The 27,500-nt window shown below is 38.3% G+C and overlaps 1 protein-coding gene across 1 annotated transcript in view; it reads left to right on the plus strand.

Moving 5' to 3' along the window:
* The window catches only part of LOC135216586 (uncharacterized), a 142,501-nt gene extending 124,039 nt beyond the window's left edge, over positions 1–18,462 (plus strand). The window contains exon 11 of the mRNA XM_064251966.1: positions 7,112–18,462. Within this exon, the coding sequence (XP_064108036.1) occupies positions 7,112–8,521 (1,410 nt within the window). The 3' untranslated portion in view covers positions 8,522–18,462. The remainder of the gene's footprint in view (positions 1–7,111) is intronic.
* The last annotated feature ends 9,038 nt before the right edge of the window (positions 18,463–27,500 follow it).

The raw sequence follows: 27,500 nt of genomic DNA on the forward strand, positions 1-27,500 counted from the left end.
TTTTATATATAAAGTTACTATAAGGCTTTATTTTTACCTTCATTTATCTGGTGTTCATATCTTTTATTTGTAAAATGTAATAAGTGAATAAATAAATGAATACAGTAAATGATGATGCAACTGGTTTTATACTTGGGTAGATGTTATTACATGTTTACGCTTGTCTGGTTTTGTGATTTTTGGTTGAGACGCAGTTCATCTGTCACCTACACACTACTATAAACAGTAATAATATTTTTTTGGGTTCATCATACGTCTGGCATTGTGTCATACTGTTTATTTTGCTCCAAACTCTTCAAACCGAAATTACAGAATGATTGGAAGTCCCTATCTGAAAAGAGGAGTTTTGGTGGTACTCTTCGTACCACCTTTATGCACCCGGGGCGGTGTAGTAGACTTGAATGGTGGCACCCGCCTACCTCCAAACAAACTTTCGGTAATGAAGAGGTTAAGGAACAGATGCCTCATTATCCCATCTTTCCCACAATTTAGATCTTCTTGCCTCATTGCTTTACTATGGTTTTTATGAGTGAATTGCTGCTGTTTCTTAGTCGGGTGATCAGACTGGACATTATTCGCCTAACAATGATTTTTTAATTATCCAGGCAGTTTTCTTTGAACATTGTGGCGGAGTGGTAGCGAGGGTTGTTTGTGAGTTGTCTCAGAATGTCATTGTGAATAATTGTGATACATCTCATGGTCTCAAGTATAGTTTGTCCGAAGGGAACACCCACATATGTATACTCTAGCAGTACGAGCAGAAAAGCAGCAGTTTCGTGTGTTGGTGACAGAAGGCAAACCTCCTTGCAATCCTGTTGCCAGTTGCACATAGTTTATGACACCTGTTCTATGTCTGTGATAATGTGGCCCAAATACAGAAATTCATGTACGAATTCCAGATGATGATTTCCAAGGAAAATTTGGGGTTCTGCAGTATACTTAAGCAATCTTGGGAGCAGCAATATACGCTGGGTCTTGGTTTTGTTGTACATATAGGATATCAAATTCCTCTGCATATTGGTGGCAAGGGTCGATGAGTCGCTCGAGACCTTGCACCAATGGGGATATCAGAACCATATCGTCGACATAACAGAAGTTGTTTATTGTTTTTTTGACAGTGCATCCAACTGGGAGGAGTTCAGTTTGACATTCAGGGCATCAGTGTAACACAATAAGGTTGTTTGGTAGTTGCAGTCCCCTGGGGGAGAGGTGAGGGGTACCCTCACCACCTCCCTTCACTGAGTCACTTAACCACTTGCCTTATAGCCCAGATAACCAAATGAGGGATGGCTAGAGGTGGGCAGTTTATGTAAATACCTCAGGTTTGTATGTTAGGAAAAATACAAATTACTTTTAAAATTTATCACTTCCTAAACAAATACAAACCATCAGTCTTTACATAGGAAGACTTACTATTGGTGGGAGGATGAGTAGCCTTCCTGACTGACTGGAGGTTCACCTCGTCTAGGATTTTTTCCTGGTCATGCAATATTTAGCAAAGGAATCAGTGCCATGCCTCTGATTATAGGAGCAAAAGTGTGCCCAACTGTCAGACTTCTGGGGTTTCAAAGTAATGGGTTTGAAAACAGCATTACTCCAAAAAGGGTTTGAAGAACTTTGTGTCAGAGACAATAATGCTAAGATAAGTAATAGGTTAGTTTTACTGTCCGTCCCTCTCTCCCCTTGCTAGAGAGAGGGTAGTATTTGCTTCTATTAGATCATAACCATGGAAAAATAGAAAGGCTGATCACTCACCTGCATCTGTGTCTATCCAGCTTATGATGGTCTGGGAAGCTATCCTCTGCCTGCCACGAGAGGAAGATACAAGGAGGGAGGCCAGTCACACACACACACACTTTCACTTCGACTACTATACATCTTAGAATAGATGATAGAACGCTGGATTCTGAGTCTTTGCCATGAATTCTGGGATGAATTTGAGCGAAACAGATACCCATTCCCTTATGTTTAACACTTTAAAAAAGAGCATGAAGTTCACCTAGTCTGTTCACTGACGCCAGGACGAGCAGAAATACAGTCATGAGGGTCAGATCCCTGTCTGACAATTCAGAGGCTCATAAGGTGCATGAGTTACGCTTTGAAGGACGAGTGTCACATCCCACTCAGGTGGCCTGAGTTCCTTGGGAAGGCAAGACTTTTCAAAGCTCATCAGCATAGAGATCTCCTAAGAGGAAGAGAATCTATGTCCCTTCGGCATTGGAACCAAGCCCAGGGCAGCTCTGTAGCCCTTAATTACTGAGACACGGAGAAGCTTCTCTTGGCGAAGGAAGACTAGAAAATCCACTACCTGCTGAACAGTAACTCCGGCTGGAGAGAAACCCGTTTCCTGACACCAACCACTGAAGATGGTCCATTTCCCTTGGTAGACATCCACAGGATTTCTGAAGATATCCAGACATCTGATGCTGTTTGGCAAGGAAAACGTCTCACTTGTAGGAGATGCTGAATAGTCTCCAGCCGTGAAGGGATAGGGACTACGGATTGGTGGAACCTCTCTATGTGAGGTTGGCAGAGTTTGTGTCATGGGGGGATTTCTCTCGGTGCCTTGGATAGCAGAGCCAGCAGGTCCAGGTACCACTTGGTATGTGACCATTTGGGTGCCACCAGGGTCATTCTGATGTTTGCAGTGATCATTACCCTGTTGATCACTTGAAAAATAAGACAGAACGGAGGAAAAGCCTATGTGTCGAGATTGTCCCATGGTTGCTGAAAGGTCTCCTCTGCTGCAGCCCAGAGATCCAGGACGACTGAGCAAAACACTGGCAACTTACTGTTGTGCCATGTTGCAAAAAGATCTATTACTGGTCATCCCTGTTATTGTGGCTTGTAACCCCACCACATACATCCATGTAATAAATGGAACGAAGGTTGATAAAATGATATTGTAGGTTCTTTAAAATTCCATATGTTGACAGATACAGTGATGTGAAGGAGGAAGAAAGTTCCATGCTTCACGCTTCAGTGACCACAGGACAGAAACTGATCTATGCATTGTATATATGGCGGGAAAATTTCAATGTTGCCACAGTTTGTAATTAAACAAGTGGTCTTACAATAAGTACAGTGTGCCTAAATGGTAAGAGGATAAATGCAATGTAAATGTAATGATGCAAGATAAATCTGGAGATGGACGAGCAGTCGTCTTGGATTTCCTCTTCCCAGCGAACCTAATCCAATGCTCTGGGGACCACTCACAACACTCGGAGCGAGTATCATTTATGAGAGACACACTTGTGGCCTTTGGTGCTAAACAGTGTGCGGGTCTACATCAAAGGGTGAATAAGCAATTGCATCATTGCTCTCCCACACCCAGGCAAAATCTAGGTATAGGCTGAAATGATTCTTGGCTTTGCATTATTCAAAAACAAGAACAGATGTATACCACAAAAGCTGAATCACAACAAAAAGGAAGGAAAAAACCAGGTTGAAGTAAAGGTAGAATGGCCAGGAAGCAATCGGGCAGAGGAAGGCAATGCTGTGTCCGTTCTCGACGAAGGCAATAAGACAAGTGGTTACGCAACTCGGTAAAGGGAGGTGGCGAGGGTACCCCTCTCCTTTCCCATTGATAGTGCAACTACCAAATAACTTTGTTGTCTAGAATAACTTTCGCTGAAGGTAATTCCTATGTAAAGACCGATGGTTTGTCTTTGTGTAGGAACAAGGGTATGGAGAAAGAAGGCCCCTTGCCGAAATCCGTTTAGGGAGCTGCACGTGTATGATAATATGTTACCCTATTTGACACTAGAATTGCTGTGTGTAGAACCAGCAACATAAAATGCCAATTAGATATAGGGATGTCCCATTTTTGTGCAGCTTCAGTAAGAGCTTTAAGTTGTTTACTCTACCAAATGTTTTTCTCACATCTACAAACCATAGGAAAACTGGAGAGGCTGATGATAGGCAAAAGTTCAACAATTCTTTCAGGATGCACATGCAGGTATCAGTTGAATGGTTTCCTTTAAAGCTGAACTGATTGTCAGTAGTGCGTAGAAAGGGCAGAAGTCTCACTAGAAGGACCGACTCAAGTATCTTCTACACAATTGTTGTCTGTAATTGCAATCAGGTGGTGATTACCTGGGTCGGCTCAACCTTTAGCTTGAACAGAGAAGCTAGCAAAATGTATATTATTAGATGGTAGAATTTGAAAGCTTCAGCTGGTAGACCATCACAGCCAGGAAATTTATTTGTGGGTAGGTTGTTTATGGCATCGCTACTGTTACCTGGTGTAATACGATCGGCGAAGTGAAATTGAATGTAATCTGTAAGGAGGTTACCTAAATCCTTTCAGAAGTCTTCATCATATATGCAATTTAGGATAGCGCTGAAGTGATCACCCCACATTCTTGCAGTAGCGTTGTCACCAATGGCTTCTCCTACTCTGTGATAGCTTTTTAGTTTTGGGATTTAGGGATTGAATGTCTTTCCAAAGATAAGTGTAATTGCCAGATTCTGATTTTCTTGGCATTGCATCAATTCTTAGTTGCTTTTCATTTAGTCTGCAGTGCTTAAGGGCAAGTTGAACTGTGCTCTCGCCTGCCTCATTAGCATTGCAAAGTGACCTTCCCTCAGGCTACCATTTTGCCTCCACAGTTAAAACATATTTCATAAATGTGTATACAGATGTTTGACCAAGTCACTCCAGCCAGGTATTATGAGAGTTGCCTTGACAAGATCTAAAGCTGGTTTCTGTGGTTTCCCTAAAGGATCTGGTTTTCTGCTGGTTTTTAAAATCCCAGTTAATGGCAGGTGGGCGATCAGTTAGGAGCTCATGGTAAGGAGGGATGGGGCATTGAATGACACCTGTAAAGGGATGTGAATGTAGCCCGTTGCAAGATCGTAGTGGATGTTGCAGGTCACAACAGAATCATGAAGTTGTGGGGATGGGATGCAGCTGTCCAGCCAGGAGGTTGTAATTATATCTGTATATCTGTTATATTTTGTACAAAGTATAGGAGGAGGAAGGTAGGAGCCTTACATCGTTAATTTGGAGAGCATGATTTTGACAGAAGCGGGTAAGTTCGTCATAAAATTGTTTTGTGGGGTGAGAATTAAGGTCCCCAATTATACAAATATTGTATAATTGTGAAGAATGCTGTGTAACTCAACCAGGATACTTCAGTATTGACCAGAATTATTGTTATTTTCCCAAGGGCATAAAAATATTAATTATTAGGATCTTAGAGTCCCCTACTGTCACTTGAAGCCCCAGCAATCTATCACTCTTATAGGTCATCACATTCACTATATTGTCTAAGGAACTGTGCCAAGGAAAGAAAGGCCCCCTTTCAGGTGACCAGCTACGGTGTGATCTGTAACTTGTATCACTTCGGTCAAGAAAGCTGTAAAGTCTTCATGCACTGAATCGCAGATGGCAAGGTCATGACACCAGAGGAGTGTTTATTGTAACACAATTATGCCTTTTAAGTTTTTGCAGAACATGTAACAAAATTAATTTTCTTAGAGGCAAGGTTTATTTTAGAAATAATAAATTTTCCATAGATGTAAGTCATTGTTTATTACAAACAATTCTCTTTTCTTAGCTGAAAGATATATTTGCCAACTGGGTATATTTTTATACAAGTCCTAGTATTCATAGTTAAATCTATCAGCCCCCTCTATATCTGACCTCACTGGATAAAGCACTATTAATACATGCACAGTATTTGCCAGTATATAAGATGCACCCTTGCATAAGACACACCCATATTTTACAAGGATATTTATCCATATGAAAAACAAACCTTCGGTTTTAACAGTAGGATAAATCTTTTGGAAAAAAACAATCTTAGTATGTTTCATGATACATTTATAGAATAGAAAATATTTTAATGTGATTTTGTAGGAAAAAATGTATGATTCTGTGCATGAAATACAATATTGTGAATGCATAGGTACAGGAATAACGTATGGGCTCTATATTAAATTTGCCATAAATAGACATTGTTTGTGTTACCTGACAATTAGCTGACAGGCTAACTGTTGACGTATCGAAAGCAATTTTTTGTAAGTCTGTGATAAAAGACTGATAATTTGGCATGTCTTCAATATTTTATTATTGGTAACAATTTTTGTAAGTCTGTGATAAAAGACTGATAATTCGGCTTGTTTTTCAATATTTTATTGTTAGGGCCAATTTTTGTGCCTACTCAGTATGCAGTTTTTTATACATTCAAAAATGAAAAAAGTGCATCTAATATGCTGGCAAATATAGGAACCATTGTCATATAATATAAAAAGATTGTGTGAACTCAACTTTTTCTTTTATTATGTTGTTTAAAGTTTTTTTATGAATGGATAAATTAGTATAAGTTTTTTATGAATGGATAAATTAGTATATATAGCAGTTTTTTATAGCATTTTACATGATGATGAACAAAGCATTTTGGCAATTTTTATGGAACTATGCATGTGGCAGTTTATTTGCAAATATAATTGCAGCATTTAAGAGTTTAAGCATGTAGGAGTCAAGTAAAAGATGCAAAAGAGTAATCAGAATTTAACACACACCTAATATTATCAGAAGTTGGATGAAGGTACTTTACACTGGGAGTGTCATAAGTAATTGAAATAAACTAAAAAAGCTCAGGTGTGAGTACCTAAACGTCAAAAGACTATTCTAATTAAGCTGCATGAGGAAGTTTCATGTTGTTCCAGTTTATATGCAGTCTACACCTAGATTCCTCAGTGGCACTCTTGTTGGCATTGCATCTAATTGCTTTTGCTTTTTGTTATTCTTCTATGTGATATTGTTGAAAATTTCTAGAGACATAAAGATCATATCCCTCCACAAATTGTACAATAATCACCTTTTCCAGCATACAAAATCCATATTTTACAAGGTATCCTACCTCAAGACCAGGTAGAGACATTCACATGATAAAAGTAATAACTTTTCTGTAGTTAACAATAAATTTTGTTACTTCTCCAAGCTTTAGGAAATAAAACCACAGCAATTGTCAATATGTCAAAACAAAGGTGCTTTGTAAACTGTAATTTTTAGTTAAGATTCAAGTCTCATGGTGTGAAATTTAAGCAATATTGTGCTGTATATTTGTGGAATTGATTGACTAATTGTTATGTTCACTTTCAGGGGAAGAACAAACCTGATTTAATGGAGTATCAGAAGACTCCAACATTAGGCAAAATGAGATCAGCATTAAGTAGGAAGAAAAGTGTTGATGCAGGTTCTTATGGAAGCGGTCTAGTGACTGTAGAACAGTGGTTACAAGGAGTTGATAACTCTAACCTTCAAGTAACTCCTGATGTGGTACGGATGAAGAAGTTGCCTATGAAGAAGCAAGAGATTAGCCATGATTGTGACAAAATGCCCAATATTATGATATCTGAATCAGTACCTGATGATACAGGAGTCACCCCAGAATCTCTTGAAGTTTCTCAGATGCCTGTTAAGAATAGAATCCCAACTTATAAGTCTTCCAGTATTAATGTCTGTGACTTGCCAGTAGAACCTGAGCTCTCAGAATATACCACTCAGTGCGAGAAGTCAGTTGCTTCTAATATCAGTGGCTTACCAGAAGAACCTGAACTCTCAGAATATACCACTCAATTCTTGAAGTCAGTTGCTTCTAATATCAGAGGGAATCAAGTGCCTTCTTTAAGGAAAGAACTGTACAGCAGTAATATTCCAGGTACCATTAGTAACTCTTCAGAACAATCTGATCACAAGGAACCATCTTATTTTTCTTGTAAGGAGAACATATCTGCTCAGAATTTATTTGCCAAAATGGATTACACTTCAGAAAAACCAGTTCTTTCATACCCAGGTGCAGAATTAGCATCAGGTCATGGGGTGGATCAGTCTCAAAAAAGGCCTCCTCTTTCCGATCAGCCTTCAAAACATGGTACAAAGATTGAGGTAGAATGTGAAACACCCAAGAAACCAGTGATCTCATATGCTTCTGAATATGCAGTAGTGAAAGAAGTGGAAACTAGACACCCAGGAGAATCAGTATTATCAGCCCAAATGATAAACAGGAACACGTCTTTTCATGCTGAAATAACAACCACCAAGGAGCCATTACCATACCAGTCTAATGAAAGTGAGTCTGTGAACAGTGATAGCAATAGAACATCAGAAAAACTTATTCTCTCTCCAGATGCATTACCTGTGTTAAAGTCTTCTAATTCATCGGATCATCTTGGTATTCAGAATGCTCTTCCGGTTTCGCCTGAGTTGTCCGACTTAACAATGTCATTATTATCACTACAAAATAGAATGGATGGTCAGGATCACCCTAATCAATATTCACATGAAAACAGCAAGCTCCAGTTTTCAAGAAATGGGAAATTAATTTCTCAAGTAAGACAGAAGGAAAATGATGTGAAAAGCTCTAATGAGGTTGGTTGTGGTGTAGAACCTAGTAGCAGGAAAAACCTATGGCTTAGTTCTGGTGCTGCAATGAAGTTTTCTATGGATGCATTACCACCTTCACCTCAGCTTTCAGAAACAACCATGAAGATGTTATCACGAATAAAATAAAATTTCTTAAAGAATATCTTTGTAAATTGATAACTTATAATATAGCAAAAGGAATGAATTGTTTCTTTAAATGCTTTTAGTATTATTACATCTAGCCTAATTGTTAAGTTTAGTAACATTGTGCTCATTATATAAATAAAAGGAAGCTTAAAGTCAAAGGTTTTTTATGCTGAGACTAAAGTAATATGAAATAAGTTGAAGATAGAATTTTTGTATTAACTGAAGATATATATTCCAGTGGTCATTTAATTGCCAGAAGGGAATGCTGACCATTATTGGATTATATTTTCCAGTTTATAGGTATTTTATGGAAGTTATGCCTTATCCTCTTTTTCAACTGTCTGTTGTTAATCATATTTTTTGCATTTTTTCCTAATGATAGCCAGTCATATGGTATGGGTAACTTGTTTAATAAAAATCTTGATGTTTCTGCTTTGAACCTTTCTTGATAATTGCTGAAGGGTTGATGAAATATAATACTACAGTTCATGGTGGAGTTTGCCATGAATTCCGTCCATTATATTCATATTTTGGCATAGTATATGCAATATATAATTTCAGTCTTTATGAATTGGATAAAAAGTGACTTGTAAAATTGTCTTACTGGTCTGCACATTATCATTTCTTAGTAAACAATTTTTATTTTGAATGGTCAAGATGCATAATGTAATTTGTAAGTGTTTTACAGATGTTTTTCTGATTATTTGCAGACTTCATGAAAGAAAAAAAGGTTACTATAAATTTTGAAGCGTACGTAGTTTTAAGTATAATTTTTGGTTGGAAGTGACTTCTTATTCTGTATTTCAAGTAAGAAATATATCCAACTTTAGTGAGTGTATCTCTAAGTTGTGCAGGATCTCCATGATAGGTTGAGATAGGTTGAGATCCTCATATAAATTGCTTCTGATATTGATTTCTAATACTTCAATACATCTGCAAACCCAACACCTGTGTATAATGGGTAACATTTTTCCTAGATACTAATAAGATTTGATCAATCTTCATACACAGTATTTCTTCCACAAAATTTTACTTTGTCTACCCTATTCTTTTTATAATTGCTTGCTTTTTGGTTTTTTGGAGATAAAATTAGCTTTTTGGTTTTTTGGAGATAAAATTATTTTCCTGTTGTTGGTGTGGTTATTCTTTTATCACAGATTGTATCTGATAGATCTTAATCCATCATAGGAATTTAAGGGTAGACTGAAGGTATTGAATACATTTGAGTAAAGTTCATTTGTTTTTTCTTGCATGGCAGAAGATCCTTGTATGTAGCATTTTAAATAAAGTTTGGTTACTGCAAATATTTTAATTTGAATTTTGTAGGATGGTCAGTAGGTTTCTAGCGAGGAATTATTATTACAGGTAGTACTTGTGCTTTTTGATATGAACAGTTTTTGATGTTGCCTTTAATTTTAGAAACCAGAAGGCTTTGATAGTTCTGTAATTTTCTGCTTTTTCTTATAAAATTCAAGTTCTTTGTCTGCATAGTAATTCTTGTAATTGTGAAGGCAATTACATTATTTCTTTCAAACCTTTTGTGATTTTGAAATAATGGATAATTTGGTACATTATGTCGTAAAAAGTTACAATTCTGTATTATCTAATGATATTCCAAAATAAAGCTGGTGTGCACTGCGGTTTGAGTTACAATGATTGCTTAATTAAGCTAGATGTGACAATATTAAATAGGACTAACTTAAAATTATTCATATGTGGAAACAAACCTTCGGTCTTAATAATAGGATATTTTCCAAGTGCCAGCTGGTAACCAGTTAACACAATCAAAGATTGTAAAGCAAGGAATCTGTGAGATCTGGCAACTCCTGCACACACAAGGTGATAGCTGGTCAGAGACCGCACGCTGTACCTCGTGATGCTTCAGTCTTTTCCTTAACCGTCTTGGAGAGTAGACACTATTGCTTTTGCTCTCCTTCCAAGCTGGTTGATTTGTGCTCGTGTTTCTGCTTATTATGGATTCCTCCGAGTCCTCACGGCCTCGTCAATGCCTGTGCTCGGACATTCAGGGATTTCCGTGCTCAAGTTTTCTAGCATCTATGATCACAGATCCTCATATGACATGTGGTAGGTACAGAGCAAATTATTGTACTATAACCAATCCCTGCCCAGAATGTCATTCCTGGTCTAAGTTGCAGTGGAGAGTGTTTTATAATAAGAAGGAACATGCAGAGACTCTACTTTTCCTTCTTGGGAGAGGTTTTCTTCTCAACTGGACGTTTCATCTTCTCCCTTTCCTGTGATCACTCTCCCTGTGGCTAGTTCAAGTGTACCCATTTCACCTTCCTTTTCTTCCATTGATTCGTTGATCGGGAGTGCCATAGGATTATGTTATGTTTAATGTAGCCCCCGCTCCCTTGGGTTCCAGTTCTCTTCCTGAGAGGTAGGAGGCTACACCATCTAATTTCTTTCGGAGTCATCCAAGATGGCGGTTGTTTGGGCGTCGCTGGTCTACGGGATTCACCTTCCTTGGATGGGTTATTGTCGCATTTCTTGGAGGCTTGTACCCCCCCCCCCCCCCCCCCCTCCACCAGCCCCTATAGCAGTCCCCCCTCTCCAAGGACTCTCTACATTGGCTCTCGCATGCTGCCATCTTGCAGAGCTTCCCTGTCTTTGCTGACGCTCACTGGGTCGCACCTTATCGTTCCGCCAGTGAGGCCATTGACCAGCGCTGGTCTTAGGAGATGTTGTGACGTCACTCCCAGCGTCCTCTCAGCTTATAACATCAGATGCGGTGGTTGCTCATCCTCCTGTCGCTATGACATCATCTCTTCCAATTTGATGTCATCGTCCTCTCTCGCTGAGCCATCCGAGGCGTTTCAAGCGGTCTTCAAGAGGCTGGACTCTGTTTTGGAAGAGAGGTCTTCTGCCTTCTCTACGAAGAAGAGGAGTCGTAAACGTAAGGTCTCTTCTCCATCTCCTGCTGCTAAGAGACCTTGTAGAGGGGAAAGTTCACTCTTTCTCTTGCTTCTTTTCAATCACCACCTCACCATTATGTCAGATGTTGGAGGATCAAGGACTTTGTGGCTTTTTCTTCTGTGAGCGAAAGGAGTGCATCGCCTCTTGCCTCACACAACCATGTCTCTCCCATGCATGTCCGTGTTTGCGCAAGTGAGAGGAGTGCTCCACCATCTGCCCCACAAGGTCGTGTTTCTCCCTTTGTGCTTGTGTGGTTGGCAGTGGAGCTTGTGAAAGGAAGGCATTCTCGTCTTCGATACATGGTCGTGTATCTCCATCTCATGGGCGTGTTTGTGACAGTATGAGTGTTGAAAGTAATAAGGGTGTTTCTCCAAATGTACGCGGAAGTGGGTCATCCTTGTCCATACGTGCTGATGATATCAGAGGTGCTACCCCCTGTTCATCTGTTCCTGTACCAGTTCATTGGCGTAAGGACAATAAGGCACTGATTAAAAGGTCGAAGGTTGCAGATATAGAGGTGGTTCAAGCTGTTTCTAAGGATTCTTTGCTTGATAAGACTGTGGTTGACTGTCAGGAACGTGAGGCTTCCCTGGCCCATGGATGTGTTTCTTGTTCTCCTGGAAGAGACCTTAACCTTAGGAGTCAGTCGCCTTCAGGTAACTCTTTGGCGACATTCCGTCTCGGGACTGTGCTTGGTTGGTGTCTCACGGACATGTACTTGACTCATTACATGTCCATGTATGTGATTCCTTCCGTGAACGCATACTTGTTTCGACTGACTTGTGTGTATGTGATCGTTTCTGCAATTGTGTATGTTGTTTTATACACGACCCTGTACGCGGTTTGAGCCAGGACCGTGTACAAGTGTCATTGCTGACAACATTTGGGAACCTTTAGTCGCAGGATCTTCGAGTTTTAGGGACTACACTCCAACCAATAATGATCAGAATGGTGGGCTTCCTAGGGATGCTTCACCAGTGTTGTTACAGAAGGAGGATACTGCTAAGCCTTCTTCTTCACGTCATTGGTCACCTTTACCGGAGCAGGAGGAGGGAGACACTCAAGAGTTTATATCTTCCTTCGCGGAGGTTGTTGATCTCATTCGTGAGTTCAACAATCTTGAGTGTAGGATGCAGGCTCAGTCTTCTGTCACCCCAACAGGTATAGAGGCCTTGCTGGGTGCCAGACAGGATTCTAGGACTTCTTTTGAACTTTCCCTGTTGGGTCACGCTCAGTGCCTTGCAATGGGTGAACGTTTTGGTTTCGGACCAAGATGGCTCTCTGCATTCCAATAGATCATCCAAGTTTCTTCCTCCTCCTCTCGTGCGGCATAGGAAGTACTCCACTCATGCAGTTCATTTGATGCCTCGTCACCTTAATCCGGATGTGATTTGTCTTAAGCCTGGTCTAACTCTGGAGCAGGTTGGGTTGGAAGGTCCTTCCTTTTCATCACAAGAGGCCTTAGCTATGGAGACTACGGCGGCCTCTGTCTTCCAGACGTTCTCCGGGCTGGACTTGTGGTCCACCACAATAGCCAGGATTGCTTCGGATAGGACTGAAGGAGGCATAGTGAGTTCTTCTTCACTTACTAGACTGATACAGTCTGTTGCTAAAGCTATTTCATACCTGGCCCACCTTAGTGCAAACTTGTGGACCAACCACCTCCTGGCCAGGAGAGATGCAGCACTGTCCAAGGTGGTGAGTTCAGTGGACTCTGAGTCTTTGTCAGCTCTCAGGAATGGGGATCTCCTTGATTTGCAGTTTCTGTTTCCAAGGACTAAATTAGAAAATACAGTGGAACCTCGACATACAAAAGTCCCAACTTACGAAAAATTCAAGTTACAAAAGCAAATACGAAGATTTTTTTGCCTCTGCATACGAAAATAATTCAGGCTACGAAAGGGTGTTACTGTAAAGTCCCGAGATTCGCCCGGACCACCGAGAACAATTATAAAACTCACGCGCCGCCAACTGAGTAGACTCGCCACCATCCTCCCGCTCTCCCATTGGTTCTTGTTCCTAGTCACCGCCGTAAGATCCTGCTCCCCTATTGGTCAGCATCTACCCCATTGTGATCTATGTATTCTATTGGTAAAAGGATGCTGTAAATTGAAAAACTTATTCATGCAATACATTTAATAAAAAAAACATTAGATTAAGTTAGAATAAAGAATAGAAATGAATGGTTATTATACTGTTTGGTAGTTTCAGTAGTTGAAGAGAGATAATGGAAATTTATGATTACTGTACTGTGTGCTAGGTAAAAGTGGTTGCTTGGCGATCGTTTGCTACTTGTAGTGTTGAAGTAAACGAAAGGTTGGAAGCTTTTTTTTGTTTGTTTGTTTGTTTATTATAGTTAATGGTTACTTAATAATTATTTGAAATGAGTACATGCAATACATTTAATAAAAAGAATTGTGAATTAGATATCATAAAATATAAAATAAATCAGCCTGCTATCAACGAAGCCAACAAATATTTTCTAGAATTCTTCTGTTTTAATATTACGTATATGTTTCATTATAGCTGTCAGTAACTCGGTATCTCCATTAGGTAAAGATAGAATAAAGAATAGAAATGAATGGTTATTATACTGTTTGGTAGTTTCAGTAGTTGAAGAGAGATAATGAAAATTTATGATTACTATACTGTGTGCTAGGTAAAAGTGGTTGCTTGGCGATCGTTCACTACTCGTAGTGTTGAAGTAAATAAAAGATTGGAATCGTTTTTTGTTTGTTTGTTTGCGTATTATAGTTAATGATTAATTAATAATTATTTGAAATGAGTACATACTGATTATTTATACATTTTATTGGCATATTCTAAGCTTTTAACTTCTTAGGTTTAGATGTCAGAATCATAGACTAGGCTACAGTAGCAACTGCAAACATAGGCTAGGCTTATTGCTAAGGGACATATGCTAAAGTCCTAATATATGCAGTAAAAATGGGGTTGAATATTACATGCAGTTGAATATTACTCAAGTATGTACAGTATTTTGCCTTTTTGGAGTCATTTCTTCTGTCAAATCGGCGTCGTAACCCTAGAACATTGTTGTAAGCCTGGAAATAATTTACTGGGGTGTTTTTGTAAGGCTTGGAACGAATTAGGCAATTTACATGTAAAATGTGGTTCAAGATACGAAAAAATCAGGTTACGAAGGCCGCCTCGGTACGGATTAATTTCGTATCCTGAGGTACTACTGTACAGTTGACCGGCGACAGGCAGATACTAAAGACAGGTTAGAACATCAGGTGGTATCTAAGTCGTAGGCATGTTCATGATGCTTCTGCGAGGAGCTCTCAATCTCCCTCAAAGGCCAAGTCAAACAAGCAACAATGTCCCTTTCAATCCCGTCCCTACAAGTCTTGACTAGAGGAAGGGGCATGGGGGGGGGTTGTCAATAGAGTGGGTGCCTCTCCCTCTCCTTTGCCATGAGTAGGGGGATGCCTGGCGGGCCAGTGGGCCAAGTGGCGGGATTATGGATTGGAGAAATGGGTAGTAGATGTTCTGTGGGTGAGATATTTACTACCATTCAACTTCTCTCACCCCTTCTCGAACAGACCCCTTCCCAGTTGGACATTGCTCGTAACTTCCCGAAGTTTTTTGCTCTTCAGGAGGAAGTGTTGAAAATGCTGAACAAGGGTGCGATAGAAGTAAAGCATCCTTCTCCAGGGTTTTACAGTCAGATTTTCCTAGTACCGAAACGACAGGCGACTGCAGACTGGTAATCGACCTTTCCACCTTGAATAATTTTGTCAGGAAGACAAGGTTCAAGATGGAGACGCCTTGGACAGTGTTGGTGGCGATAAGGGACGACGACTTCTTGCTGTCAATAGAATTAAAGGATGCTTACTTCCAGATCCCTATTCATCCTTCGTCCAGAAAGTTTCTTCACTTCACTCTGGGAAAGCAGATCTACCAGTTCAAGGTCCAGTGCTTCGGGTTGACCACGTCCCCTCAGGTGTTCACAAGGGTCTTTGCCCACTTCTCACAACATGGGCTCATGGTCAAGGGATTCACCTGTTAAGGTACCTCGATGACTTGTTGGTGTTAGTAAGCTCCAAAGAGAAACTGCTTCAGGACAGAGGTGGTCGTCTTCAGTTTTGTGGGGAGCTAGGCATAATAGTAAACCTAGAGAAGTCAAATCTGGTTCCCAACCAGAAAACTCTCTATCTAGTTATGGTTATAGATACAGCAGTGTCAAGAGTTTTTCCGTCAGACCAGGGGTTAGAGAAGTTGCGGTTAGTGGCACACAAATTCCTGTCTCAACCTGAACCACCAGCTCACCAGTGGTAGGTCCTTCTGGGGATTTTGTCTTCTCTAGAGAAGCTGGCCCCTCATGGTCATCTTCATCTTTGGTCTCTGCAATGGAGACTGAAAGACTTCTGGCCCCGGCGGGAGATTCCCCTCACAGAGAGTAGCTCTGTCCGAAGAGTTGAAGCAAGGCCTTGGTTGGTGGTTGGATGACCAGAATCTCTTGATGGGAATCCTTCTGCATTCTCCCCCTTCAGACTTCTTTCTGTTTTCAGATGCTTCCATCTTGGGTTGGGGTGCTCATCTGGGAGACCTCATTGCCCCAGGCATTTGGAGTGCGGAAGACAAGTTGCAACACATCAATGTTTTGGAGTTGAAAGCAGCTTTTCTGGGTCTGAGAGAGTTTCGGGAGAAGGTAGATGGTCATTCTGTGGTTCTGATGTCCGACAACACCACGGTGATCGCCTATGTGAACAAGCAAGGGGGTCTGGTGTCTCGTCACTTCCATTCATTGACAGTTGAGTTATACCAGTGGGCGATCGACAACTCGGTTGAGTTCTCTCCCAGGTACTTCCAGGCAAGAGGAATGTGGTTGCTGACAGGCTGAGTTGTCGGAAGCAAATCCTGGGTAGGGAGTGGTCTCTGCATCAGGGCATGGCCACGGTCTAGATACAACAGGTCAGCCAGCGCGCAGCTTTGGGTATGAATCACCAATACTGTGACGTCACGCGCCCTGGTCTCTCACACGCGGTTAACCAAAACAATATACAACCCATAGTCGTAAGGTAGACTATAGGACTTGCTGTGTGCCCATATATCTTTTTATTCATTCATTCATTATACCATTGATAATGCCAAGTAACTGCGCAGTATTTGGCTGTTCTAATACACGTGGAAAAACGAAAAACCCCAATGTAAAATGCCATCGTTTTCCAAAAGAAAAGCCATACAAAGACCAGTGGGTACATGCCTGTTGTCGTGCTGAAAGAATTAACGTCGTGTTCTCTGATGTTCCCCATTTAAATCAAATTATTAAGAAATAGTTTATTGACTTTTTTTTTCCTTAATAATGAAGTGTATTCAGCTTCTAGCATGCGAGAAAATTAGTAAAACCAAAACAGACTATGGGTTTGCATATAAGATCAATGAAATGCATTTTAATGTAATGGGTCAACAAAGACAGCGCGTTACATTAGCAGTGCAACTGGTGTCTACATCATGTACCAATTCAGTAAAATATTTAGGCGAAACGAGACTGTTGAAGTGTCAAAACTGGAGTGGAACGTCCGATTTTATTCTTTTAATAACGAATGATTAGCTCGACATCACGAATTTTTCATGCATGTATGGAGAGTTTGGTAAAAGCACTGCTTTTAGTATTGATGTAGAAAAACTAACTGCTAAATTATATTCCTCAAGGTCATCGAGTTAATGAGTATTATGAGTTAAAAGTCCTATGCAAAAAAATATATACATTCCTTCTGGAGTAGGGAATAATTTTTTTTAATGTAAATCCACCATTGCTTTATTTAATGTTAAAAGCCTCTCATAGTATTTGGCTACCTGCTGACACAAAGATTAAATCAATATTGCCTTGAACATTTCTTTGGGTGTATAAGGCCATGGATGGTCACCATGATCATCCAAATGCAGTGAATTTTAAATTCAGGCATAAAAAATTTTGGTTAGGGAAGGAAATGAAGGTAATAAGTGAAAAGTGTAACATCACCTCAGTTGAAAAATCCATTGAATCACCCAATGAAGGTGAGTATGTAACAAAAGAAAGGGAGTTAGCATTAGAAATATGTCTAACAACACAGATGTTTAGAAATTTAGATTTTGACCTAAGAAAAGATGTTTTTGATGAGGAAGAAAACCTTTTGAGGAAGAAAACCTTTTGAGAGCAAACACAGAAATAAAAAAAAGATATCGAGGGAGTAATTGAGGAGGCGGCTCTTAAATACATTGGGGGATATATTGTCGAAATATTTTGTTTTAAATACCGAGTTAGGAAATAAGAATAAAGAAGTACCAAGGAGTGATACTTGGATAGACTGTGTAAGTAGGGGGGAGTTGCATGTACCTTCTAGTAGTTTTTTTTCACAGTTAGTAAAAATGTGGGATCTTTAATGCTGTACACGGGAAAGCACTCATAGAGGGTAAACATTGTTTTAAAAAGCTTCACTTTGAATTGAAAAAGCTTAATATTGAAGTTCCTGACGATGTTATAGCTTTTTATGTAAAGATATCCGTATATTTTCGAATGAGATATCTTGATAATTTGATAAAGTATAGAAAACGTCAAGGGCAACCATGCAGGGAGGTCCTAAGAAAAAAGATAAAAGTTGTAACTCAATAAAATATTTTCAAAATGCAAATGTTGTTATATTTACATTCTTTTGACACTTGAAAGATCACATTATCAAAAACATTCCCTTCTAAAAAGATTCTTGACGGTTTTAGATCAACGTTCTCAATGGTTCTCACCACCGCGGTCCCTCAGATGACGTAGGTGCGCAGAAGAGGCTTAAAATTGGGACGCTGATGTATAAAATCCAAGGTGGCAGGGATCTCGACCTCTTCCGCACAACAGCACCACGAATGCACTCCCGAGTTATTTCTGCTGATCCCCATTTCACCTCTGAAGAGAGAGAAACAGTAACTAAACAACTGTCCAAAACAAGATAACACAACCAATCTTCATTACGGTAACAAGAATTCGTTGGTAATTATAGTTGGGTCTTTAACACGGCTTTAACTCGGAAATCCCTATATACATACAAACATTACTTATTATGATGTAAATATAGTAACAACCTAAATACTAAACAAATATATAAACACACGGTGACAGTGGGTAACTTTAACCTCGAGCCACTCCTGGTGTATCATGCAAAGAATCCTCAAGCACTGAAGAACACCCCCCCCGCCCCTAAGTCCTCTCTCTCCTACTTACATGAAGGTTGAGTTGCAAGGCTTTGGTGACTTATTATTTTTAGGAACTGGCTCTTCATGCACTTGGTACCAATGTTTTAGACGGTGCTCCCTGAATACCCACATACCTTGTCAATTTATATTCTATCATCACTGCTGTTTACCTATTTCATCTTGCAACCAATGGAAAACAAAATAATTTCCATTTCCAGGTGCTACTACCTTTTTTAGGCAAATGCTTGCACAGCCTGTATATGCAATGGATCTGAATGACAAGTTAACAAGGCAGTCCTCATAATAGAAGCCACTTGCACTAAAGTTTGACTAAAGGTATGAAGAGCACTGTATCTGGAAACAGAAATGCCTGAATCTGGATGCAACTGCTGACAAAAATATTTCGCACTCACATGAGGGTTTAGATAAAATTAATGCTTCATGATCTCTCTGATGATCTGTGCCCTCAGATGTGTGTGTGGGTACAATTCATCAGACCATGGCATTTTGTGATTAAAAATTAATCCTAAATGCTAGTCCTTTATGCACATATGAACCTCTGGCCTTTAATAAATACTGTATCAGGTTCCAGATCTACTTGAATATGGCAAAATTTTTTACAATATCTGCCTTAATCGTAGATAGCTAAAAACATTCATCTCCACCCACAAAATTTGTCTATTGAGCGTCTTTAACCATAGTACGGTAATTTTGGCCCTCAGTTGAAATTTTCTTTCAACTAAGCCATTTTAGCCTCATATAAGGTGGCATTAGCGAAGATCGTATGTGGCCATTGTGGGGAATTATAGATGATATTCCATTTATAGCATTAGCAAATAGGGTCGCACTTAGCACAGTACCTTGGAGAACTCCTCTTCGACATTTTTATTTTTTTAAGTGAAAGAGACAGCAAACTAAAGATGTCTGAAATAACAAAAACAAAGTCTCTTTAGACCCAAATTGCCACGTCTCCAAGCAGTGTCAGACCCAACCTTTTTCAAAGGGGTAAAAAAATTATAACACATGAAGCTGCTGATAAGGCAGACAGTTCGGTTTTAGTGACTAAGAGCACCACTGATTTAATACATTCATAAAAAAACTGCAGCAATCAAGCCAAGAGATGGTTTTTTACTTGAGAAACCTTACATGTCTTCTACTGATCACATTCTCGATTTTTTTTATATAGGCAAGATGTCAGTGCTCTAATGTAGCAACTGCCAGCTCCAATGTTGTTAGGTAATAATTGTTCATGAAGTGTTCTTAAAATGATGCTTTGGATTATAAATAACTTGGTTTATCATGCTCAATACTGCACAAGATGTCGTCGAGATCAGGAGCTATGTCCCTGCGCATTGTCAAAGCTGAACCAAATTCCTTGCCAATGAAAGAGAGATCGCAGTGTCTCTTTTTATTTACTGACGTTATCAAGAGAGACTTCTGTCCTTTATGATGTTAATAGTGAATGACCTAGAACAGAATCCCATTTTCGAGGCACTTGCATAAGAATTGTTTAAGGTATCAATTATTTCTGCAGGAATGATGACACGCTGGTTGTTGCATCTTACTACTGGAGGTGGTTTTGCATAAGTTTTCTTGCTACTTTTCTTCATTTCCTCCGCACTTCACAAGGTAGGGTTCCATAGTTTATTAAGGACACAAAAGTTGACCAAGACAGATGTTCAGCTTCTTTAAATGTCTGGTAAAATTGAGCTCTATATTTACTTTTGCATTGTCTTATTAACCAAGCCTTTCTTGTGACTTGATGCAAACTTGCAGTTTTGGAGAGCAACATAAACCAATAGATCTTGTTAAGAAAATTGCTTTTATAAATGATGATAATAGAAGCAGCAAAGTTACTGAAATTCCAGTCCACTGTTTTCTCCGCTGAAGTAAACAACACCACTGTTGGCAATCAATAGAGAGATCAAAATTTGATAATGTTCCTGTCTGAATGTGCAAATCTATTGGGTCATCATACCAGTGCCCCATATCTTCTATCTTTATGGTTGATACCGTCATTATTGCTTTCAACATTTGATACAACACCACCTCAAGGTGGACCCCTAATGCTATCTCACAGGAATGAAAGAGAGATACCATAATACAGTGTAGTACCTTCAAGAAGGTTCAGTTTGTACTGGCGTCGCTCCTGGTGACAGATGAACGAATCAGAATATTATAGTAATACAAAGGAACTTGTATAACCCACTAGCAGTATCACCAAATAGTAAAATGAAAAAAAAGGCGAAGAGCAATAAATTTTTCATGACAAAACAATGCCATTGCTGAAATTATGACCACAACGAGGTCTTCGAAAATTGTAGGTCAAAAGGAAAAAAAATTATCAAAAGATGTATAACAGTCATAGGGGTGTTGTAGTTCAGTGACTGTCTCACCTATCCTAAGATAGACCAAGCCAACATTGGACTTGTTACCGGAGCAAACGATCCCTAGATAATACAACAAGCTTCCTCTTGATCTGTGGCAGATAAGAGGATTTGAAGTCTTTCGAAAAGAAACTTAAAACCTTTTTGCTTAATTGATGCATGATATGGAAGATCAAACGGTGAATGTGGAATTTGCAGTTAGATCAAATACATCCGATGAACAAACTGTTCATTTGATAATGGGGCTCCTGCAAGTAACATGAACAAGTAACATGAACTTGTGACGGATGCCAGTGGTGGTGGTAGCGGATTCCCGAAATCCCCTACAGTACAACCCTTTAATTGCAAAATGGAATCGTTTGTAGACAACTAGGTTCACACAAAATTATTCAGGTACTAATACTGGATCTATAATGATCTATCACACTATTAGCTGACTTAGTTACAAAGCTTATTTGATTTTGTAACCAAGAGAAAGGTGGCTTCACATGATTTTTAAAAGACGGCAAATTTTTAAGTGTTCTTGTTTTCACAACAACAGCGCAGTCATGGATATGTTTAGGGAAAAAAAGAAAAGAAAAACTGCTCAATGTTTCATAAACAAGTGGCTGTATTTGATCCACACAGAACATCTGCTTCTTTTCTACGGTCTAGTTCGTTGTCCGCCCGTCTTTTCTTTTAGAACTCCAGAAATAGTCTAGAATCGTGTTCCGCGGAGCCCTTGCGCGTTTGTCAACAAACACAATGATAAATTCAATTCCTCAATTTAGTTGTTGGATGTGCTTTAATCACGCTTTGCATATTTTTGTAATAAGCTTCCATTATGAATATATTCGTAGATTTAACATTTGAATCTCATTGTCACAAAATAAAGTTATCCTGTAAGCCACTCGTTTGAACCGTGGAAATTGTACCTCAGCGCTTGAAAGTCAAAGCGGGTTCACCGTTCACCCTTAGCAATTTTCCCGTGTTGATAAGTTTCCCAGCGAATTGTGAGCATCAGCTCTACACCGACGAGCCAGACTTCTTTCAAGCTCTAAATGACAGGTTTACAGGTCCAAATAAGTAGGTAGATTAACTCTGAAATCTATCAATGACACTGACATATTTCAAGCTTAAGCCCCGTCCACACGGTCGAGCTTTGCCCGACGAACTTTGTTCGATGTGACGTCAAAAGCGGGAAAAGTCAGAACCTTATTCGCTGTTTCTCCGCTTCTGACGTCACATCGAACAGAGTTCGCTGAGCAAAGCTCGACCGTGTGGACGGACCTTAAGAATACACCTCCACAATGGACAAAATGTTTATCATAAATACATAAAGCATTATTAAAGAACCAAAAAAATTCAGGAAATACAATCGTCACTATGTTTCTTTTTTTTTCTACGAACGCAAAGGTTTTATGAAAGATGATTTTCTAATGATTTCTGCGGGCCAACCGTAAACAAGCAGACGTTCCTCTCGGACCAAGCGCAGCTTCTTTTTATACAAATATTGAGACGCTTCATCCTTATTTCTCTATCCAAAGAATTGCTTACTTGAAATGGGAAAAGGAAACACATGACAAGTTGAAGAAATTAAGCATGTCTGCGGATTCGTTTAATTAAGAAAACGCTGGGGGAAAAAGTAAAGATAATTTGCCATATTTTTAAATGAAACACGTCGGCGTGGAGCATGGGCTCACAATTGGCTGGGAAAACATCTATACTAGAGGGAAATATGGCCAATTTTGGGGGAAATTAGCGCGAGAGACGCTTAAATCCTAACCAAACTTCACTATCTACCTATTAAAGCAAGAAGAGAATATGGATAACAAGCGCAAAACCGAATTATTTCAGAGAATCCCAAAAGCCATATCTTGCATATGAGTAAGCTGCCCAAATCATATGAACCCATAAACTGTCCTAAAAGCCAAAAAGACGCAAATGGTCGAGATATTCGCGGAGAAATTTGAACATTACATTACACTGAAGGCTAAGTTAAAAAAAAAAAAAACAATTAGAACACTTAATTGACAAGTAGAATTCTCCCCGTCTGATTTATCAAATGCAGGTCGATTGTGGGGCTTAAAAAAAATAAAATCTGAATGAAAGGGCATTTCAGCCTACCCAAGAAAGCATAGAGAACTGCATCAAACTAAGGAAGAATATTCGGCAATGGATGAAACTACAATGAAGGACGCTTTGCCCACACATTCCAAAAACTTTAAGAAGATCAAGATTTGTCTCATTTATTATCATCACAAAGTGAAACGCAAAGCAAGAATCTCAGGATAATGACCTCATATGTTCATAAATAGTTACAATGTAAAGATTTATATATTGTTTTAGTGCTTAGATACAGACCAAATCAAGTTGTATGAAGGTAATGCTAGAAATTAACGGTTTTGCTCTCTTGGTCAACCATAAAAAAGTTAATGTTTCATAAATTTATTATTAAATATCTTTTTCTTTATCAAAAATCACATAAAATTCATCACTCATATAGTAAACCTTATACATTTACATAATGTCAGATGGGTACGACTCATTATTCAAAAATAATAAAAGCGGAAAATTTCAAACAATAAGAATGAGCATTTGATATAGAGACAATAATTTGTGAGTGTCTCGTGTCATTCAATATTGGCAGCACATCTGTTCTCAGTATCTTAAAATGTTTGGCACCATCTTGCTCTAAAGGAAATCGGCATCCATCTTTCCCGCTGTTTATTACAAATCAACACTCCTTCGGGAAACGCTTGCAAGGAGCCTAACACGTAGTCTCTCTATGTACACACACACACACACACACACACCTTTGTGGCACTCAATTCTAACCCTTAGTAACCTCAGCGTAGATCCCACGTAGTAGGTCCCTAGATTACATATACGGCAAGTGAACTTGTTTACAACACGAGGTCATCAAAGGGTCAAACTTATCCTTGAATTTAAAGAAACTATATTCGGAGTAGGGTATTTTGTTTAGATTCAAAAGGATAAACTTGACCCTTTCATGACCTAGTGTATTATTTACAAGAAAAAGTGTCTTTTTACTTACAACACGAGGAATTTATACTAACGAAGCCGAAAGCCCATCCTGACCTGCTAATCTTCGATGATCACCAACGTACCAGCTGGTTGGAAGAGAGAGAGAGAGAGAGAGAGAGAGAGAGAGAGAGAGAGAGAGAGAGAATTCGTTCCTGCTCGACTTTCAACATCCCCTACTACCTTGTTTATCATTTCCACAAATCATTATTCCAGTACCCTTATTGACTGACGTCCGAACTTCTTATCAAAGAAATCATAAAAATACCTATTGTTCTCCGTTTTGTGTTCACGCAGGCTGCTCTATAGGCAAGAGTCCGTGCTTGCAAACACACGGGTTTATCTTCAACAACTCTGTATTCATGTTATGGGCAGCTCTACGAAAAAGAAAAACAAAACACTTTATCAATTTCCCACAGACAACAAAACCAAGTCGAGGTTGAAACATCCGGCCTAACAAAATATGTAATTAAAATCTATTACATCTGTACTGTTCAAAATGATTCCAATGCATACTGAAAATGAAGAGGCTTTCCGCCAACTTCAAAAGGAAGAAAAAAAAAAGAATCCTTAAGTCATCACAAACAAACAAATGAATATCCCTCCTTAAATTCATCTGCCAATCTCCCTGCACGATTAACCCAGTTATTCAGTCAATCAAATGAGCTTGGCACTGCTTTTACCGTTGGTAATAAAAACCACCTTTATTCTCTCTAGTTACAAGAGAGAGAGAGAGAGCGAGAGAGATAGAGAGAGAAAGGGACACGTCAGTCTTTATCCTCCACTGCTCCTTTCTTACCTCCAAAATGGGCCTTCACCCGCCCCCATCTCTCCTCTATCTTTCTCTCTCTACCCTTTCAACCTCTCCTTTACCCTATGTGGGCCAAAAAACTGCCCACACCCCTCTTTGGATATCAGTAAAAACCTATTGCTCTACTTGACATTTGAGACATTGCAAAGGATTATCCAAGATACCTTTTTAATGAATGTTAATGTAATTACACCTTCTACACTTTCCCACAAACTTTGACATGGAATAGACACTCGGAATATTTATTTGATGTGCTTCATTTTACATACACACACCAATATATATATATATATATATATATATATATATATATATATATATATATATATATATATATATATATATGTATGTATATGTATATATATATATTTATACTATATATATATTTTGGTAGATATACATAGATATATAGTACACACATGTATGATTGACGAGTATTCAATAATTGTTTACCTTTCTTTGGTGTTTAGTAAAGGTAAATTATTGATATTATATATATATATATATATATATATATATATATATATACTATATATATATATACATATATATATATATATCTACAATATATATTTATTAGATATATATATATATATATATATATATATATATATATATATATATATATATATATATATATATATATATATATATGCTTAAAAAATCACAGTAGATGCACGTGACTTCATAAATATCGAATACCACGGGAAAATGATAGTCAGAAATCCAAGCGCTTTCGTCTTTATTCAGATATCGTCAAGGAGCTACTAAAGTACAATTGGAGAGGAAGGCCTCAGGTACAAACAAGATCAGGAATACCAGATGGTTAATTATCAAAAGGGTAAAAATTAAAAGGGATAATCCAGGATTATCGGATATCACACGGTCACAAACTTAAACAGATTCTGACCCTAACCGAAATTACAAAGTATCTTTACAGTCCAAAATTATGTAAAAACTGAATATATTAATTTTGTTGCTTATATTTATCTACAACTTTTTTCATTATGAAAGTATCAAGTTTAAATAAACCAAGACTTAAATTTAGAACATTTCTATTATTTGACTTGATAAAACAAGATTCAATGATATTCCTTTTAACTGTGTCATTACATGGGACTAACGCCGCTTGACTCCAGTTAATAGGATGGTCTAAATCTCTCATATGTACAAATAATGCATTCGGTATTTGCCCAGTTCTCACAGAATATTGATGTTGCTTGAGACGCTGTGAAAGAGATTTGCCGGTCTGTCCGTAATAGACTTTATCACACTTTTTGCAAGGAATTTCATATATGCAGCCTGGAAGATCTTTAGGAGAATTTTTGATTACTAAACTCTTGACATTAATATTACTGAAAACAACATTTATGTTAAAAAGCTTTAAAATTCTAGGAATATCTAAAAACCTTTCATCATAAGGTAATTTTAGAATGTTATGCTTACTAAATTCAAGTTTGTCATTAGTTGAATAAAATGTTTTTCTAGCTCTTTTCCATGCTACATCTACAAAAGTCCTTGGGTATTTAAGTTTCAATGCAATATCATAAATAGTTTTAATTTCAGCGTCAATAAACTGCGGGCTACAGACACGTAAAGCCCTTAGGAACATCCCAGAAAAAACAGAGAATTTAGCATTTTGATAGTGATTGGAGTAGTAATGAACAAAAGAGGCAATATTAGTTGATTTTCGAAAGACTGAAAAGGTGAAATTTCTATCATTTCTATGGACAGTTACATCAAGAAAATTCAAATTACAATTTCTTTCTTCCTCTACAGTAAATTTTATAGAGGGGACTAAATTATTGAGATTATTAAGGAATTCCTGGAGGTTTTTGTGAACTGGCCAAATACAGAAGATATCATCCACGTACCTAAACCAAATAACTTTTTGGGGCAAAATTCTTGGTAAGAGTTTTGTCTAAAAAAATTCCATGTAAATATTGCTAAGGACAGGAGATAAGGGATTACCCATAGCCATGCCAAACTTTTGTACAAAAAAATTCCCCATTGAAACAAAATTTACTATCTTTGATACATAACCTTATGAGACTAATGAGATTTGCTACACTTAAGGGAATGTCATGACGCTCTAATTCCTCTTCCAAATATTCAAGTAAGTCATCTACAGGCACTTTTGTAAATAAAGAGACAACATCAAAACTAACAATATTAAAATCATAATTCAAATTTAAACTATTCAATTTGTTTATAAAATCAACATTGTTTTTAACATTCGTGTTAGAAATATTTCCTACCAAAGGAGTAAGAATTTTTACAAGCCATTTAGATAAATTATACGTAACTGAGCCCACTGAACTAATGATTGGTCTGATAGGGTTATTGATTTTATGTGTCTTGACTAAACCATACATGTAAGGTAGAGAGGCGCATTGCGGTGTAAACTGTTTAATTAAATGGTCCAAGCCCTTCAAAATGGATTTAATTTGTTTATTAAAATGGGAGTTAACTGTCTGTGTAGAGTCAGACCTCAGTTTCGTATAAGTATCAGTGTCATTTAGCAATGTCATTATTTTACTTATATAGTCACTTTTATTCTTTATTACCACTGCATTAGATTTATCTGCTTTTGTCACCTTCACTGTTTCGTCTTCTTTAATTTTCTTAAAAGCCT

Source organism: Macrobrachium nipponense, chromosome 6, assembly GCF_015104395.2.
Source record: "Macrobrachium nipponense isolate FS-2020 chromosome 6, ASM1510439v2, whole genome shotgun sequence".
Lineage (NCBI taxonomy): Eukaryota > Metazoa > Arthropoda > Malacostraca > Decapoda > Palaemonidae > Macrobrachium > Macrobrachium nipponense.